We start from the raw sequence: 20519 nt of genomic DNA on the forward strand, positions 1-20519 counted from the left end.
ATTCACTCAAACTAATCTATTCTGTGTTTTTCTACGTTCAACAGTAAATCTTATGTTCTGCGTTCACTGACTCCATCCTCTCTGACTGTTACTGCCACAGTTTACTGCTGTGGAAAAGCGGAGGGGACGTAACAAAGGCTGAGTGAAATGGAGTGCTGTGATTGGTCAGAATGTTTGTGGCTGCGGACCCTCTGTCCCACAAGCCCCTCCCTGGTTTTTCCTTCCCGAAGTTTTTCTCTCTTGAACTTTGACGCTGATCGTCTCCGTGTGAAGCTCTGTGTTAAGGTAACGTTAGCAGTGTGTAATGTTTTCCTGGCTAACATCAGCTGTGAGCAGCATAGTTCAGCACAAATCTGCCGCTCCATAGTTCACGGTAACGGACTCACAGCTGGACCAAGAGGCTGACCCGCCCTGAGCTCTGAGTGAGGCCGCTGTACGTGACGTGGAAACACATGTTTCTGCCTAAAAAAAGAAATATACTGTGAATATTTGCTCTGTCGTTTGTTTCTTTGCTTGCTCTGCTGTCGCTTTGATTTTAAAACAAAAAGTTTTTCAGTTAGTCTCTGTGTTTCAGGCTCTGAGTGTTTGTGTAGGAATCTGAATCTGAAAGAGAACAAATTAAAAATGTAAAGTTAAACTAAAGCTGTTTGTCATCGTGTATCTGGGATGAAGTCAGAAACATGCATTCCTCCGCAGCGTCATTATGTCACTGACTTTTTCTGGAGAACAGCGAGAAACTCCCTCATGCAGCTTCTGCAGCTTCGCACACTGACGTCAGCGCTGTACAGCTGCAGACCCTCATCATTTATATTCAGTTTATCAAGTTCAGCTTCACCAATCAAAAACCTTCCTGTGTACAAATATCTAAAACATTTCTCTCCATCACACCTGCAGTTTTGAGACAAATATCACGCTGCCAGCTTCATGCAGCTTTCCACAAACTAAGCCAAGTTTTGTCTTACACATAAACAGATTTATCAATATTTTAATTTTTTCCTTAAGGTTTTTTTTCTGTGGCTTAACAACAAAGGAACAGCGATGAAGAACTCAGTGCTGTCATTGCACCAGCATCATCCTGTGACTCCAAGCTTTACTTTTCACTCTTTAATGTTTTATAAACATTTTCTGAGCAGCATTAACATGAGTTAGCTTAGCTAGCAGAGCAGCTAGCAGTCAGAGTATGAACTCTCTGTAAGCAGTCAGCTTGGTCCTGGATATACACACACGAGGGGGTCCAGGACCACCACCTGTCTTTATTTGCTCTGCCCTTTTCTTGGTTGCTGTTATAAACAAACAAACAGATTTTTTCAGGGTCTTTTTCAAGAGACTAAAAGCAATATAAGTGATAAATATTACCATTCTGTAGAATATTCTTATATTTCACTTTTACTTGTTCCCATGTTCTAGTGGGTCCTGTTGTGGCTCTAATGTGAAAGAGGATATAATGTGGTATAATATAATATCACATGATATAATGTAATATCATGGGTCACTTACGATTTTAATTTGTCAGCAACTTTCTGCCAGCCCTCTCTCCTTGCTTTTGCAGCCTTTGCAGTGTTCCCCTGCGTTTTAATTAAACTCTGAAACTCCTGATATCCCTCAATCAAGAGTTCTTGCTCTGCTGCCGTAAAATACTGAGCGCGCTCCTTCGACATCTTCGCCGACCAATCAAAGGGTTTCCGATCAATGTTTCTACTATCGATGCGTAGCCCCTTTTAAGCCACCCAGTGATCTCACATTACTTCATCCAGCTATACTAATCGTCAACAACAGGTGTGTTCGGAGAACCGGATTAGTGAGCTCAAAGTTAGCGCGATGATTTGATCTTGGATGTAGTAAGCGAGGTACGAAGAACGGACCCCTGGACATTGTTACTGACATAAAGCTGCTCTCTGCAGCCACGTTTGACCTGCTGCTTTGTAGGACTACATTAATGGAGGATTTAGAGGCTGAACTGGGCTCTGTGACACTTTTTGTAGTGAACTGATGAAATCTGTGTCTCAGATGGATGTTAGTCCAACACATCAGACACGACCTCTGCAGCTCTCAGTTGATGTGCACATGAATGATTTGTGTTTCCTCTGCAGGTGAAGGTAGAAAGTGTGTGTGAGCTGATGTGAATTGAGCAGCATGGATCAGTGTGAGGACAGAGAGGAGGGAGTCCCTCCCTCTAAAACCACTCTGTGTGGGGAACATGAGAGCCAGACCAAAGCTCAGAGGTGAGATGACCATCTCTAACTGCCCATGACTCTTCTCCATGTCACAGCTCAGCACTCACATCACTGCTCCATCATTATTCACAGGAACCCACCTGGACCTCCACCCAGCTCTGTGTCCTGTAAGAGTGACGCGTCTAAAGACGCCATGTTTAATTTTAAAGTCCAGTCTGTGTCTGCTGCAGAGAGGTGAGCTGTTAGTAACATGAACTCTTTGATGTTGTATCCTGGTCTCTAAACTGCATCTCAAATGAAGTCACTGAGTTATTCTATGAAACATGTCCAACATTTAAACTCCTGCTGCTCACAGTGGGACCATCAATAGTTCTGCACAGTGTAAATGACCTCTGGGTGGTGCTCAGTTCTTACACTGTAAAACAGTAGTTTGGAGTTTCCTTCTGCTCATGCTCAAAACAAATTTTTCTTCTCTGACAGGATCAAAGTGAGACCTGCTGAACCTGAACCCAGCTGTGTGTCGTTGAAGAGTGACTTGTCTAAAGACTTTCCCCTTCATTTTAAAGTCCAGCCTGTTTGTGCAGCAGAGAGGTGAGCTGTTAGTAACATGAACTCTTTGAGTTGGTTGGTTGCTAATAGACATAGATTAGTTCATGTTAGCTAATTAGTGACAGAAGCAATGACTTAGTGTAGAATAAGAACACTGAAGCTAAAAATCTGTCTCACTGTTGTGCTGCTCTTTGCTGCAGCAACGAGTTTATTTAAAAACTTTCACTCTCTGTCTCTTCAGCAGGAAGTGATTCTGTTTGTTTGCTGGCTGAGCTAAAACAGGAAAATCCACTGTTAGCTGTAGTGTTTGTAACGAGGCTAAAGAGGAGAAACAGAGACAGAACTTTATTAATCCCTCGAATTGGTTCCTCCGGGAATATAGTTAAACAACAGCTGGAACTAATCAGGTACAACAAGACAGGGAGAACGCACAACTTAACAAAATCCTTTAGAGACACAAGACATGGAAGGTTCACAGGCAGGGGCGGTCCTAGGCTGTTTGGTGCCCTGGGCACCATCATCAAAATTATAAAAAGGCTTGAAATACTTTACATGTAATGAGTCGATATTATACATTAGTTTGACCTTTTAAGTAGAATAGCAGACAAATCAACAATACAGCTCTTCTAATGAATGGCTAATTAATATTATGCTGAACACAGTGCAGAAGTACAATAGAGTTTATGAGCTCCATCAGTGTCTCACGCTCACTTTTTACGTATATGTGTGTGATAGAATTTAGAAAACTCATCGGTGTAAACTACAAGTCTATATCATCATGTTGTCGTGGAATTTTCTTATAAAATAAAGTCTGCAACACAGAAAGAGCAGTGGTCAAGCTATTTATTACTGCATGCATACAGGAGAGCGAACACACATCATAACATCACAGGTCTAAGTTATGAGCGCGCCGCCCTCAGGACGTCTCATCTCCTCTTTTATACTGCGCTTATGACGTCGGGGCAGCGTGAGTACCAGCAACTTTCTTTTTCCCAGAAAGTAACTATTACGGTCCTGTGACCCAGTGTTTATGTGTTTTCTGGGTTCATTAATATTCTTTCTTAATCATGGTTCAGTTTCCTTGCTTGTGTACAGTGGCGGTTTTTGATACGGGCGACATGGGCCGCTGCTCAGGGCGGCATCATGGGCACGGTTTAACACATTTTGGGACGTTCTTATTTCACATCACTACAAGCTTTCAAACATCTAAGCCTCAATAGAAACACATGAAAGGCTTCTGTTCCTTTATTTATCACCAGGAGATGTCGCATAAAAAGAGATGACGTAGGCTAAAGTCGCAGGTTAAAAGTGGAACAGTGAATGACTGCAGGTGTCCATAAGTTGCAGTCGTGGTGCTTCAGCATCTAGCTAGCCTACTGTAGAGGAGAATTAAGGGAAAAACATTTTTAAAGTGCTAGGTCATTTCAAATGCAGTGTTTCTATCAGCTCAAAAAACATCAGCTGAGAAAGTAACACACAAAAAGAAAGAGAGTGAACCTCTCTCAGAGATGGAGAAAGATAAAAAACGACAGTTTTTTATCTTTCTCCATTTCTACATTATCTTTCTACATTTAAAGGGAAAGACTGCTTAGTAGTGTTGGATAAACTGGAAATGTAAATCTCACATATGTTTTAAATCATTTTTGTTGATTTTCTGATTGTGTTTGTGAGCTGTGAGGAAATGAAAATGAATTTGTAACAAAAATCAGTTTTGTCCAGTTTTCCTGTAAAAAGCTGAACTCTAATCTAAGAGGATGTTACTGACAGGAAACAGCTGCATTATCTGCAGTCTGTGTGATCACAGCTGCTTCAATCATGTTTGTGTCTGCAGAGGTCAGAGGTCACAGTCTGCAGGGTCCAGCTGTCCGTCTGTGAGGAGTGACGTGTCCAAAGCTGACCCTCCAGACTTCCGTGCTGAACCTGGACCAACGAGGTCAGAGAGCTGTGATGACTCCTTTACATGTTTGTGTTTCCTGGATAAATCTGACCTGAAACATCCTCAGATTGTTACAAAGATTCATAAAAAGAAAACAATGAAAGAGAAAAGATCCAAATGTTAGACTTGGTCATTTGCTGTTTGAGGACAGTGATGCTCATATCTGTGGGGAAAGTGTGACCTGAGTGGGTTCATGTTTGTCTTTAAAGAGCTGCTCTGATTCTCTTTGTGTCTGATCTGTTAAACAGTCTGAGAGGTCACACAGAGACCCAGCAGCTAAAGCCTGGATCATACTGGCTGCTGTTACTCCATCAGGACAACACTGAACCACAGTGCTGTTCATGGAAATCAATCAATAAATTCAACTTTACACTGTATTACCAAAAGCACTCACTCGTCTGCCTTCACACACATGTAAACTTGAGTAGCACCCAATTCTGAATCCACAGCATTTAATATGATGTCAGCCCACCCAAGTGTTGATGACAACTTTATTTTTGGCTAAATGCAGTCATGCAAGCATTGTTGCTCTGGCAACCAACAAACCTATAGTCGTTAATCAGATTGTCAGATGGAGAAGTGTGATTGGTCACTCCGGAGAACACATCTCCACTGCTCTAAAGTCATTGGCCATGTGCTTTACTCCACTGCACCATTGTGTTTGGGCTTGGATGCAGCTGGTCGCCATGGAAACCCATTTAATGAAGCTCTGTTCATCAGCTCATCTGAAGGTCAAATGAAGTCGTGATGGGCTCTGCAGAAACTCTGCACTTCACCATCCACTGAGCCCACTCTGTGTTTTCCACTTCATTGCTGAGCTGCTGTCGTTCCTAGTAACTTCCACTCTGTTATTATCCCACTAACAGCTGACTGTGGAATATTTAGTAGTGAAGTCATTTCACAGCTGGACCCGATGCACTGGTAGCATCCTGTCACAGCACCACGCTGGACTTCACTGAGCTCCTGAGAGCGAGCCATTCTTTCACAGATATTTGTAGAAGCAGTCTGCATGCCCAGGTGCTGATTTTATACATATACGGTCATGGGAGAGACTGGAACACTTGAGTTCAGTGTTTTGGATGGTGAGTGAATCCTGTTGGCAGTATCCTAGTGAAAACCGAGGCAAAAAGAATCTTCGCATTAAACTTTTCTTGTGATTTCCTGCCTATTTAGAGCTAAAAGAGACCACCAAAAATATGAGATATCAATAGAAAGCCCAGGATGTCCTTTATCCAGCCAGTGTTGGGAAGGTTACTTTTAAAATGTATTCCACTACAGAATACTGAATACATGCCCCAAAATGTATTCTGTAACGTATTCCGTTACGTTACTCAATGAGAGTAACGTATTCTGAATACTTTGGATTACTTAATATATTATCATGCTGTTTACAACTACGTGAATGTACTATTGCTGTGATTTATTACTGTTACTGAAGGTCCGCGGCTCCGAAACGTAGTAAAGGGACCTCTGGCTAATACGTCGGGTTCCGTATCGGGCTGGTAGCCGAAAACTAGCTTTACTTTGTTGTCTGGGTCAACTTTGCTTGCCAGAGACAGAGAGAGGCGTTGAAAGGCTTCTCCAACGGAACTTATTTTTTCCGGAGGAAAACACGAACACAGTGTACAGTTGAGTCTTAATAGCGTACTTACAAATGGGCTCGTCAGACACTCTTCTTGGCTGCAGTGGTTATTATTATATTTACATGCTTCCAGCTCCCGTTTTTGCTCCGTGACAGCTCGGACTTCCTTTCTCTCCCTCCCTCGCTCACAGGCACATAACGGGTATGGTAGTCCATTCTCCCTCCAGCACGGACTACACTGCCTATGAAGCTACATTCTTTAGAGCTATGCCTGTAGCATTCTGTCTATTAGCTTAGCACAACAACAACAACAAAAAGGCGCTCTCTCACCCAGGAAACACGCAGAGAGAGAGCGCGTCACCCTGTAACCATGGCAACCGTAACGCTGCCGCCTGGAACAACAGAACGTAGCTGTCAATCAAACCCAAACAATCCTGACCCGCGACAATATGAAACAGGGAAGTACCGGAGTGTAATCCATTTATTTCAACAAAGTAACTGTATTCTGAATACCACCTTTTTGAACGGTAACTGTAACGGAATACAGTTACTCATATTTTGTATTCTGAATACGTAACGGCGGTACATGTATTCCGTTACTCCCCAACACAGTATCTAGCACATCAGGAGTTAGTAGGGTAGCTTGAATAATACAAACAATATCGACCGAAAACAAATGTCCTTTACAGACGACATAAATGAATAGGCTGGTTTCACGAGGATATTGTTTATATGAAGTAAACCAGAGCTGTGATTGTGGTGAAGCTTCACTCCTGAGACTGAACTTAGGAAATATTTTGAAATATTTCGTCTCTATTTGATTTGACATTAGGACCAGTGTGCAGTGTGGGTTCCCCTCTGAGTGGGAGAGGGTTGGTCCCCTGCATGCCCCCCTGACTCTTACTGAGTCAGCGGTGGGTTGATTGTAATAACTTCTCCTCTCCCTGTGCCGGTCCCTCTCAACAGTTTCTGACCACGTTTCTGTTGCAGATATGCTAACAATGCTAATGCTAAAGGCTGCATAACTAATGCTCAGCTGGGAAAGAACTACATCTTGTGTTGTTAAATAATAAAGAAGCAGCAAAGACAAAGATGTTTGGACTTGTGTGTGTTTGGTCCTGCAGCTGTCAGAAACCACATCTGTTACGCTGCACCGAGTACAGTGTGATTGGAAGCTGGGACACTTTTTACATTTATTCATGTTTTAGCTGCTTAAAGTTTATGTTGGAGGGGAACCTGCTCACTAGGGGTGGGCGATATAAACGATATACGATAGAAACGATATAAATTTGGCCAACGATAGAGATTTTGACTATACCGCGATAGCGCATGTTGATGATGTCATCAAGCTGAGCCTGTTTTGGTCGAAAGCATCGCAGCGGCTACAACCATTATCATCTGCAAATTATGCCAGGCGACAGTCATGGCAAAGAGATGAAGCACTTTTGAAATATGGGGAAAGCCAAAAACTGCGCTTCCTCCACTTCCGTAACGTTGATTCATTAATGCTGAATTCTCTCGCAGCTGTTCTATTCCCATGTTGTTGTAGTATATTAATAACTAACCTTGTATTGTGGATGAGTATTCTCAGTTCTCCTGACTGAAGTTTGGCCCGTGTATAGCATCCTGCTATGCGATTGCATTTGTCCCTAACCACCAGAATCCCTCACGTTAACTTTTATTGAGTGGAAAAAAGCTGGCGTTCATCCTCCAGCTTCACTGTGCTAATGTTATGCTAACGTAGCTGTGTTGCTAGCAATCACGTAGCAGATCATTATATACCAGGTAGTCCAACTTCAGTAACCCTGCAAACGCCACTGCTGTTTAGTTTTCTGTCTTCATTTATGTTGGAAGTGATAGCAGAGCTGAACGTTTTAATTAGTTTCAAAAGTCTCTCAGTCAGAACATGGTATGTCATGTTTAGGTGGAAACTAGCGAGCTAACTTCCTGTTAACTTCTAACTCCGTTAAATTTAATAAATTCTGTTTTCATGGATGCCTGGGTGTTAAACTTAATTGTTACACCTGGTAAAGCAGCAACGCTAATGATTTTATTAAAGATGAAAGAATTTAGACAGTTTTTAACTCTCAGTGATGCCGCAGTGTTCGTTTGACTTTGGGACCTGAAGGGGACAGAGTTTTGGACCCAGATTACTCTGCGCAGCTCCTCACTACGGCAGCCGTAATGCTCTGACAATCCATCAAAACATTTTTTAACAGATTTCTGCACGCCAAAATCATTTCGAGGTCAGTAAGCACAACCAGAATTCATACATAAGTCACACTCTCGATTTTTGAGAAAATTAAAGGACTTTAAGTGTGCCTTATAGTCAGTGATGGGAATAACGGCGTTACAAGTAACGGTGTTACTAACGGCGTTACTTTTTTCAGTAACGAGTAATCTAACTAATTACTATTCCTATCGTTACAACGGCGTTACAGTTACTAACAAGGAAACGCGGTCCGTTACTATTTTTCAACAAACAGACGGCTGAAGCTGTGTTCAGGTTACCGCATCTTATATCAGCTGCAGGAAGTAGCTGTAAGTAATCTGGATGCTACAGCGTTAAGCAGCTGCGCGCTCCCGCGGACGGTAATCACGAGCACAACACCTGGAGCTCAGGGGGCAAAACATTCGCATGAGTGCTGCTGTTTGACTGAGGAAGAATAAAGTAGTCCAGGGGCCCGTTCTTCGTACCTCGCTAAGTAAGTTAGCTGGATTTGATTGCTGACGATTTCGCGTGATCTTGGATCGTTCGGTTCTCCGAAGCTCATCCGGGACTTGCTGTCATAGCAACAGATCTGTAAGCGTAAACCTGCTCGGGAGCAGGCTTACTTTATGTAAACAGGATTAGATCGCGGCCACTCAGGTATGTCCGCTTCATTTATACGAAAGCAACAGCGATATTTCTCCACTGTTTTGCCATAAATAAATATTATCAATGTAACTAAAGATAATGCAGCATTTGATTCTTTTATTGATTTCATGCAGATACATACAGGTCATTTCCTAAAAAAAGGGAAATGTACTATTAATCATTCTATTTCATGTATTTGATTATTTCAGATGTTATTCATATTTTAGGGTAGTAATAGTAAATTACTTCATGTAATCAAGATGAGAGACCACTGCTATAAAAGCGAAGGTGGATTTGGGAAGTCTGTCGCAGCCATGTCCTGTCTGTTTGTATGCGAGCAACCCATTGCGGAAGGTGCAAGATTGATAAGGAGAGTTTTCAGAATTCAGCGTATATTGCGGGATAGATGGGATAGACAGGATCGTTCCTTATGTATATATATATCTATATATATACACACACGACGGGGTGCAGGACCACCACCTGTCTTTTTTTGCTCTGCCCTTTTCTTGGTTGCTGTTATAAACAAACAAACAGATTTTTTCAGGGTCTCTTTTCAAGGGACTAAAAGCAATATAAGTGATAAATATTACCATTCTGTAGAATATTCTTATATTTCACTTTTACTTGTTCCCATGTTCTAGTGGGTCCTGTTGTGGCTCTAATGTGAAAGAGGATATAATGTAATATAATATAATAAATTACTTACGAGTTTAATTTGTCAGCAACTTTCTGCCAGCCCTCTCTCCTTGCTTTTGCAGCCTTTGCAGTGTTCCCTTGCGTTTTAATTGAACTCTGAAACTCCTGATATCCCTCAATCAAGAGTTCTTGCTCTGCTGCTGTAAAATACTGAGCGCGCTCCTTCGACATCTTCGCCGACCAATCAAAGGGTTGCCGATCACTGTTTCTACTATCGATGCGTAGCCCCTTTTAAGCCACCCAGTGATCTCAGATTACTTCATCCAGCTGTACTAATCGTCAACAACAGGTGTGTTCGGAGAACCGGATTAGCGAGCTCAAAGTTAGCGCGATGATTTGATCTTGCATGTGTCATTTGATCTTGGATGTAGTAAGCGAGGTACGAAGAACGGACCCCTGGTAAGCCAATCACATGACCACTTAAAGACAAAGCAACAAGGTGACATATACCAGTTTATAAATTGTGTTGATAGGCCACGTAAAACCAGAGTCATGATAAACAAGATATACACGACGTTTTTTCCTCAATAGTTTCGCCACGTTAGCGCTAGCTGCTTAATAGCAAAAAAACAAAACAAAACAGGGAAAGTTTTAGGAGTGACGGAGAGCAAGTTTTGAGATGTAAGATTTGTGTCGTTTAGCGTGTTTGGAGTGTGTAGTTAATGTGTTGTCTTGTGTAGTTAGTGTGTAGTGTTGTGGATAGTTTTGTGTTGTGTGTCATAGCAATGAGGCGACTGCTGTCTCCAGGTAGAAACAGGAGTGATACACCTGCTGCTGTCAGACCTGCAGGTATCAGGCTGTGATGTTCTCCTTTATAGTGGCACAAATAATTTGTGTGGCATCTTATTGATGAACAGCTGATTGTTCTGTAAATAGTTTAAAATGGTTATTTAAAAAAAAAGGGGGGTAAAAGGTAAATGGATGCAAATAACTTTGTTGTTTGCAAAACTTGTGCATAGGATTTTAAAATTGACAATTAATATTTGCATTTGAAGTTATGAAATATGATTCATTAAATGTGTTTATGTTTTTTGTCTGATGTTAGATCAATTCTGGTTATACAGTATGACAAAATGAGAACATAACTGTAAATTCAGGCACATGAGGTTGTGCTGATGATACCAAACAAGCAAAGCAAATAGTTTTTTTAAGGTGAAATGTGGAGGGAAAATCAAAAGTAGTAAAAAAATGGCCAATTCTACCCTGAACCCCAGAGGGTTAAACGGTCTTTGTTTTTTTTTAAAGTAACGCAATAGTTACTTTTCCAAGTAATTAATTACTTTTAGAATATTGTAACTCAGTTACTAACTCAGTTACTTTTTTTGAAGAAGTAACTAGTAACTATAATTGAATTACTTTTTCAAAGTAACTTGCCCAACACTGCTTATAGTGTGGAAAATACGTTATACAGAAGAAAAGAATATATCGCGATATATATCGTTACCGCACATGCTTCAAATTATACTGCGATATGGATTTTAGGCCATATCGCCCAGCCCTACTGCTCATCTTGGATATGTTTCTGTTACTAATCAGTTACTTCTGTGAAGTAATCATGAAAGATATAAGCAGTTCCCTCTGATGGAAGGCTTTTACTGTGAAGTCTTTGCAAGAAGTGTGTATTCATAGCAAACTGCAGGCAGATCACTGAGTGTTTAATAAGACAGGCAGACAGGAAAAGCAGCTCATTAGTGTTGATGAAATCAATGAAGCATCACTTTGTTTCCAGACTGAACGCTGCCTTCAAACAGAAAAGTCTCCACTTTTACTCTGTGACCATCACAACTTCTGCACCATCTTTAAATCTGGATATTTTTAGCAGCAGTCAGTAAATGATTTTATTGAAGAAGAAATGTGTTCACAGAGAGAGGAAGAGGAGAGGTGTTTGTGAGGTAGAGCAGCTGTCCAGGTGTGCTATGTGTCAAGATGTCATGAAAGATCTAGTCTCTACCAGCTGTGGACACTGGCTCTGCAGACAGTGCATTTCTTCATACTGGGACCAGTCTGCTTCATCAGGAGACTCCTCCTGTCCCCAGTGTGGAGAAAGACCCATAACCAGAGATGGACTGCAGACAGCCAGTCAGAGCAGCTGTGTACAAAGTAAGACTGAACATCTGTCTGCTGACGAGCTCATTTCTGAAAACTGGACTTCTTGTTGTTGTTCAGACATTGAAGAGTTTTCTTTCTCTTTAGTCTCATTGTTCTTCTTTCTTTCAGCAGATGTTGGTCTGCAGGAGGTTTTAGATGAACATAAGATCAGTCTGAGGAGGAGATGTGAGCATGTGACTGAAGGAACTGATGAAACAGGAAGTAAAACCCTACTCAACACGATCTACACTGTGCTCTACATCACAGAGGGACAGAGTGAAGAGGTTCATACCCAACATGAGGTGAGGCAGCTGAAGACAGCTTCCAAGATAGACGTTCTCCATGACACTCCAATCAGGTGCCAGGACATCTTTAAAGCCTTATCTGACCAACAGAGACCCATCAGAGTGGTTCTGACCAACGGCGTGGCTGGTGTTGGAAAAACCTTCTCAGTGCAGAAGTTCACTCTGGACTGGGCAGAGGGCTTGGAGAACCAACATGTCAGTGTGGTGGTTCTGCTTTCATTCAGGGAGCTGAACCTGATCAGAGATGAGCAGTACAGTCTTCTGGAGCTGCTCCATGTTTTCCATCCAACATTACAGAAGGTCACAGCAGAGAAGCTGGCTGTCTCTCAGCTTTTGTTCATCTTTGACGGCCTGGATGAAAGCAGACTTTCATTGGATTTCACCAACAGGAAGCTGCTGTCTGATGTCACACAGAAGTCATCAGTCAGCCAGCTGCTGACAAACCTCATCCAGGGGAATCTGCTTCCCTCGGCTCTCGTCTGGATAACTTCCCGACCTGCAGCAGCCAATCAGATCCCTCCTACATGTGTCGACAGGCTAACAGAAGTACGAGGCTTCACTGACGCCCAGAAGGAGGAGTACTTCAGGAGGAGATTCAGTGATGAAGAGCTGTCCAGCAGAATCATCTCCCACATGAAGACATCCAGGAGCCTCCACATCATGTGTAGTATCCCAGTCTTTTGCTGGATCACTGCTACAGTTCTGGAGCACATGTTGACTACAGAGCAGAGAGGAGAGCTGCCCAAGACCCTGACTGACATGTACTCACACTTCCTGCTGGTTCAGACAAAGAGGAAGAAGAACAAGTACCATGAGGGACATGAGACGAGTCCACAGGAGCTGACGGAGGCTGACAGGGAAGTTCTTCTGAAGCTGGGGAGGCTGGCGTTTGAACATCTGGAGAAAGGAAACATCATGTTCTACCAAGAAGACCTGGAGCAGTGTGGTCTGGATGTGACAGAGGCCTCGGTGTACTCAGGAGTTTGTACAGAGATCTTCAAAAGAGAGTGTGTGATCTTCCAGAAACAAGTCTACTGCTTTGTTCATCTGAGCATTCAGGAGTTTCTGGCTGCAGTCTACATGTTCCACTGTTTCACCAACAGGAAGACAGAGGTGGTGGAGGAGTTCATGAAGACAGACTGGAAGGAGTCATCTGTGGATGGTTTCCTGGAGAGAATCATTTATAAATCCCTCCAGAGTAAAAATGGCCACCTGGACCTGTTTGTTCGCTTCCTTCATGGCCTCTCTCTGGGGTCCAACCAGAGACTCTTAGTAGGTCTGCTGGGTCAGACAGAGATCAGTCCAGAAACCATCCAGAGAGCCATCAACAACCTGAAGAAGATGAACAGTGATGACATCTCTCCTGACAGAAGCATCAACATCTTCCACTGTCTGATGGAGATGAACGACCTCTCAGTACATCAGGAGATCCAAGAGTTCCTGAAGTCAGAGAACAGATCAGAGAGGTTTCTCTCTGAGATCCAGTGCTCAGCTCTGGCCTTCATGCTGCAGATGTCAGAGGAGGTTCTGGATGAGTTTGACCTGCAGGAGTACAACACATCATGGCAGGGACGACTGAGACTGATTCCAGCTGTGAGGAACTGCAGAAAGGCTCGGTGAGTCCAGATGTGATAATTAACATCATTAATTAGTGTAGACTAGTAGTTTAGTTCTTCAGATATACACAGTACTAAACAACTCTCATTGGTTTGAGTTTCTCAGATAAAATTATATTTTGTGTTGATCAGGAAAATATGTGTGTGCACTTAGCATGATCCTGCATTGGTAGTCGTACGCTGTGTGTTGTAGACTCACATCTACATGTAGTACCTGTGTTGTGTCATTAGGGGGCAGTATTTTAAATCTGCTGCTGCTGTTGTTGGTCATTCAGACGCTCCTGTTAGAGAGAAGACAGAAATAAGAATCTATGAAGAGCTTCTTTGTAGTGAAGTGAACTCTAATGTTAAAAACAGAGATAAATATCCAGAGCCGTCTGAGCTTCTCCTCTGACTACAGGCAGAACTACAGACACGGAGTTTAGTGGCATAAACATGGTGAGTGAGGTGCTGAGGAAGACTCTGGTTTAGTGTGATTAAAGTGTGGTGTCCTGATGAGTGACAGTGCTGTGGTTCAGAGTGAGGGCTCAGAGGTGAACCAGCTGCCAACAGTGGGACAAACTGAGTGAGAAGACACTGCTGACATCTGGACTGAACATGTGTCAAATCTGTGAGCTAACACTGATGTCACAGCAGCTCATGATTCACTCTCATTCCTGCTGCTGCTCCTAATGAGGAATGTCTGACTTCATGTCCTCATTAATCACAGAGCTGATTGTTCAGTGTTTAGTTGTTGCTGCTGAAATGTCATCCCTGTTTTCTGCTGATGGAATTCACTGCTGTGTTTCTGGCTGCTGTTTACATTCCCGAGCTAACTTCCTGGCAGCCAAACGTCATGATGTCATCAGAGCTTTATAGACGGTGGGAGGTTCATGTTGTAACCACAAAGTGTTTGTGTCCGTATGCTGCAGCCTTCCACACCATCCTTTATTGTACAGACTCAGCAGCAGCTCCATGGATCCCAAATCCAAGAGTGGAGAACAGATTTGAAGTGTGTCACATCCATGCAGTCACAGCTGTTTCCACCATGTTTCCACTGATATTAATCCTGTTCAATGACACGTTTCATATCAGTGAATATGTTCTTTAGGACGTCCACTGACATGTTTAAGTGTCCTGCTGGAAATCACTCAAATCATCCATGAAATCCATGAAAAATCCTTTTAGAGTTTCTAACTTCACCCTCTGTCCTCTCTCTCTCTCCATCCTCCTCACTGCTTGTTTCACTGATAATCACACAAACATCATATTCAGCTACAAAATAACACAACAATATCATCTGATGATCATTATTATAAGAGCAGGATCCATATCTGATATCAGAGTTACACACTGCTTGGTTATGTGCAGTCATCATCAGTGACTGTGGGTCAAACAGAAGCTCTCTGATTGGTTGCTGACCTTGGTCACCTGTCCACTCTCACCTGTGTGTGTTTGCTCTCTCTTTGCTGTCTCCATCCTCTCTCTCCTTCCTCTCCCTCTCTGTCTTTGTACCGTCACTCAGGTCCAATGGAAACAGTGACATTTACAAACCAATCAAAGACAAACTGATCCATGTCAGGTTATAACAATATTCAAAGTGAATACAGGCTGCTGCTGGACACAGACCGGTAACATCATTTTGACTTGCTGTCACCTGGATCTGGAGTCATAAATACTGAAGCCCTGAACAGGAATACAAATCTTTTTCTGCCAACTAGCGACACACCAGCACAATAATGGCTCAGAAAGCTTAAATTAGCCAATAATTTCTGTGTTTAGTTCCCCTGAAAACAGATCTGATGTCAGCAGCTCTGAGTTCATTCATCATTATTGTCCAGTGATGAGATTTCTGCTCCGTTTGGTAACAGTCAGCAGGTTTTTCCTGCGTGTGGACTTGAACAGTCGTACCTGACAGCAGCAGGTAGCAAACAGAGATCATCTTTCCAGCTGGAACTCTTCACTGAGCTGAACTCATTCAAAATGTTCTGGAGTCAGATTCAAAACAGGAAACAGTCCAAATGCGCGTCTTCTCTCTGACTCTGGATCGGATCTCAGTGACAGACTGTGGACATTATGGAAGCCTAAATGTGACAATCTTCCTCCTTCATCTGCAGATTAAAGCCAAACAAAGATTCTCATTAAAAGTCTGCAGGTCTGAGAGAGACTCAATCGTTGTGTCATGTCAAACACAGTAAGAGGAGCTGAAGCACAGATGTGAAGAGCAGATGTTCATCAGATTATGACCTCACTCTGTTTTGTCTTCATATACATTCAGTCTGTGTTTATAATGCAGATTTCTGCTTTTATAATAACACATTTGATATTTTCTATCATCACAGACTGACTCAGTGTGGACTCTTAGAGACTCACTGTGAAGTTGTGGCCTCAGCTCTGAAGTCCAACCCCTCCCAACTGACAGAGCTGGACATGAGTGGAAACGACATGCGGGATCCAGCAGTGAAGCTTCTGTGTGCTGGACTGGAGAGTCCAAACTGTCCACTGGAGACTCTAAGGTGAGTTTACTGACTGTGGCTGTTGTTGTTTTTCTATATTTCAGATCTTTGATGTTTGAAACTTTCTTTAGTTCCTAAATGTTCAGGATGTGTCTGAAGACAAATGTGAAGAAGTTTGAGTGTGTTAAAAACGGTTCTTTTGATTCTTAGGGCCAAGAAAACATGGCTCAAAAGTGGTCTTTTACTTTAAAAATGATCTTTATTTACATATCCTGGGATATGGAAACTGAGCACACACAGAAACGCCTGCTCACATCAGCCAGTCTCCAGCAGAAAACAGGAAGCCAGGTTATTTATGTACCTCTCGACGTCACATACGTCACACACAGTTTCATTACACACAAAACTTCTTCTTATTCAGTTCCTCTTTTAATATGCCTGTGCACTAAAACTTCCTGTGCAGCTTGCAATAACTTCCCCTTTCTAAGGTCTGTTGCCAGGGCAACCTGTCTAGACTTAATGTCACTCTGTCGGTTCCTCATATTCTACAAAAAACATGCAGTTTCTGGTCACCCTGGACCCTAGTTTTACACTGAAGTCTGGGCCTCTCTTATATAAACCAATAATAATCAGCATATAAGCATTTAAGATGATATATTTATTACCTAACAAGTGCTTTCAGAAACGTTGTGTCTTTCCAAACGACTGAACAACAGTTTTTCGTTTTGGCTCCAAACAGAAGTGACAGACTTGAGCAGGGTTCATTTAAAGGCTGACAGAAGTGGAGTGGTGACGGGGAGATGTTTGGCAGGACAGTGTTTCAGCCTCCACAGGTTCATGTTGTGCTCCATCAGTCAGTGAAGATGAAGTCAGGACTGATGAGGCTGTAGAGTGTGAGAGGGATGTGAATGAGGCTGTTGAAGATCTGCTATGGTGAAGTGTGTGTTAAAGCAGAGGAACACAGAGCAGCCTAACACAGGCCCAAAGATGACAACAAAGCAGTATTGAGTCTCTGTGAGAGGATTTCAAACAGAAGCTGGAGAAGAGAAAGGACTCTGTTGGAATGACTACAGAAAGAAAGCAGCTGAGACCAGTCCAAGTGTTTCCATGGAGCCCAGTCTAACATTCATTTATACACTAACGTACAGAAGTGAATGGGAAACTGAATCCATAGATTTAAATGTAGAAATAGTTCTCAGTTCATTTACAGAGTTTAATACAGTTCATGAGGAAATTAGAAATGTTCAAAACAGCAGCTGAGAAGAAATCTGCTTCACAAAGTTGGATCCAATTCCAATAGTTTGTGATGCACTTGAACGCAGCATGACCAGTTCATGGCCTAACCCCACAGAGACTGTCTTGTCTGGACTTTCCTTTTTACCTGTTGGCTGTCAGTGAGATTTCAGAGCAATCAGAGACTGTGGGTCTGTGTATGAAGTATAATTCACGTGCAGTTGTAGAATGAATGGATTAACCCTAACCTGAGAAACATGTTACGCCCCGGCTCTGCTAGGCGACAGGGGAGGTAACATGAATGAGCCCAGAGACAGGAGGGTCAGATAAAAAAGAAAAACAAAAGGTTTATTACCACAACTGAAAACTGTTACTGAAACAACTCACTAGGCAATGAGTAATAATGATTTAAACAAACAAAAAAACTTATCTATAGAGATTGACAGACCACGTGACTTTCGCGCATTGCTTTGTGGGTACCCGTGGCAACAAAATCAAAACACTGCATGAAGCGCTAGTATTTCCAGCACCAGTAATCATTAATTCTGTGGTTTTAATCCCTACTTGCATTTTATTTGCCCCCAAAACAGTTATGTACAAAACAACGGAGAAGACGGCAGGTTTGTACAAAGACAGACGTGACGAAAAGGCAAAAAAAGGACGAGGAAAAAATCAAAGGAGTGAAAGGGTCAGACCCATACGAGCATACAGAGTGGAGTAAGGACGTTAGCGTGCTGCCCAACTTTCATCACGCACATATTTATTATTATATGGTCCTAAGTGTGAGTGTATGCACTCACAAAATGTTTATTAACTTCAGATCCCTGCAACAAGCCCAGGTCCAGTTTATTTTGGTGATTTGGACTATTCCATTTCACAGCTGTTGTTTTTTTCCTTTTATCTCCTGTACAGTCCAACGCAATCTATTTGTCATTTCAGGTTGTCGTATTACACAACATTTTCAGATCTAATAGAAATAAAATTATTTTTTCGTAATTCATTCAATTTATTGTCTTTATTTATAACTGGCATTATTGTTTCATTCTATTATAGAACCTTACAAGAAAGAGGCAAAATTGTAAAAATCCATTATGCTTTATTAGCTGCTTCAGTGAAAAACAAATCAACAATGCAAAAAAAATAAATAAAAAAAAAATAAAAACAACATACTGGAAAACAGTTATTCATCACTTGATTGCTTCAATACAACCCTTGGGCACATATATGCAGGACGTTTCGTGGCTGTTTTGATATCGCTCTCTCTCTTAACCGATCAAATCTCGCTGTGGTAGCAGCTTTAAACTCGGTCTGACCCAGGTTGATAGAGGGTGCCCAGTCCGGATCGCATTCTGCATTTTGTAGGCTGGTTTTTCTATAAAACACATCAAACATTAGCCCGCAAAGCCACAGTGAATAAAGCACCATAGTGCAAGGAACTCAATTCAAATCAATATAAGACTTATTAGTAACCTACATCAACAATTATGTTATGATAAATTACGTAATAACTACAACAGAAGACTTGCCTTTGTGGAAATGCTTGGAGCAGAACAGCATGTGAGCTGGGATTGAAACAATGGATAATCCGGCCCAGGATGAGGCCAAACTGAAATGGGATTAAATGTCTGTCACATATTTGAGCCTAATTTAAAAACATCCTCCATAAATATTGAGTAATAACTTGACTCTCATACAGCGAGACAAAGGCTACGTTCACACTGCAGGTATTAATGCTCAATTCTGATCTTTTTCATCAAATCCATTTTTTTTTCTGGTTGTTCACACTACAAATAAAATGTGACAGCAAACACGCTCTAGTGTGAATGGTTCACGGCCCGCATGCGCAAAAGAATACATCACACACAATGCACTTTGTTTACGGAAGTAAAAATGGGGTTACAGAGCTGGTAGGTGTTGTTGCAGCAGTCTATCAATTTCTTCAGAATTGTCTCCCCATATGCTAATCAAGTCCAATACCTCAGTTTCTGTCCATTAACTCACTCCGTCTCCAGTTTCCTCCGCCATGCTTTCTCGTTTGTCTTTTCCGGCGCTGATAATTGGCATCTGTCTTGTGTCAGTGACATAAATGGTAAATGGCTTGTACTTGTGTAGCACTTTACTTAGTCCCTAAGGACCCCAAAGCGCTTCACACTACATTCAGTCATCCACCCATTCACGCACACATTCACACACTGGTGATGGCAAGCTACATTGTAGCCACAGTCACCCTGGGGCGCACTGACAGAGGCGAGTCAACCTTCCGATTACAAGACGAACTGACAACTCTTGAGCCACGATCGCCCCCTAAAAGACGGATTTAATGTGACATGACCATTCAAACAGCAGTCGCTTTCTAAAATATCAGATATGTATCGGATTCAGTACCACATATGAAAGTGACCCAGGTCGGATTTGAAAATATCGGATTTGTGCTGTTCACACTGTCACACCATGATCGGATATGGGTCGCATAGGGTCAAAAAAGTCGGATTTGATGCGCTTTCGCCTGCAGTGTGAACGTAGCCTACAATGCCTTTACACATCAGGGTTATCCTGCTGATCAAAGTCCAACACTGAGTTTGTAAAAACATGTTTGTCAATCATTTTGTTTGGTTTCTGAGGAAAATGATTCAATAACTTGCTGCTAATACACAACATTTCATCATATTTCCTCATAACCCTCTTTTGTCTGACCATTTGATTCAATTTGAATTTCCAATAAAGGATCCACAGAGTTTGGTGAAAACAATGACAGTAGATGTTCGTGTGAAAGTGCTGGAAGCAAATGAGTGTGTGATGTTCTTTCAGTGTTGCACTTTGTAGACGCTCCCTGAGCACTGGTCTCACAGCCAGCTGCACATAGAGACCAGTGTTGTTAGTCCAGGTCAGAAGATGACTTGTTGGAATGAAAATGAGCTTGTAGTTTGTCTGCTTTAATAATGTGACTGTAAAAAGGTGTTGGACTTCAAATATGTCCATTTCTTTCACAAATCACCTTTAAAAGTGAAGCCATGTGGTTCCTGGAAGGAAAAACACAACTTTTTT

The 20519-nt window shown here is 42.1% G+C and overlaps 1 protein-coding gene across 1 annotated transcript in view; it reads left to right on the forward strand.

Moving 5' to 3' along the window:
- Window positions 1–1919: 1919 nt before the first annotated feature.
- LOC109196968 (NACHT, LRR and PYD domains-containing protein 12-like) overlaps window positions 1920–20519 on the forward strand; it is a 59183-nt gene continuing 40583 nt past the window's right edge. Inside the window, exons 1-6 of the mRNA XM_025906097.1 lie at window positions 1920–2222; window positions 2307–2408; window positions 2655–2765; window positions 4555–4656; window positions 11662–11897; window positions 12015–13806. Coding sequence (XP_025761882.1) covers window positions 2134–2222; window positions 2307–2408; window positions 2655–2765; window positions 4555–4656; window positions 11662–11897; window positions 12015–13806 — 2432 coding nt within the window. The 5' untranslated portion in view covers window positions 1920–2133. The remainder of the gene's footprint in view (window positions 2223–2306; window positions 2409–2654; window positions 2766–4554; window positions 4657–11661; window positions 11898–12014; window positions 13807–20519) is intronic.

Source organism: Oreochromis niloticus, linkage group LG3 (genome assembly GCF_001858045.2).
Source record: "Oreochromis niloticus isolate F11D_XX linkage group LG3, O_niloticus_UMD_NMBU, whole genome shotgun sequence".
Lineage (NCBI taxonomy): Eukaryota > Metazoa > Chordata > Actinopteri > Cichliformes > Cichlidae > Oreochromis > Oreochromis niloticus.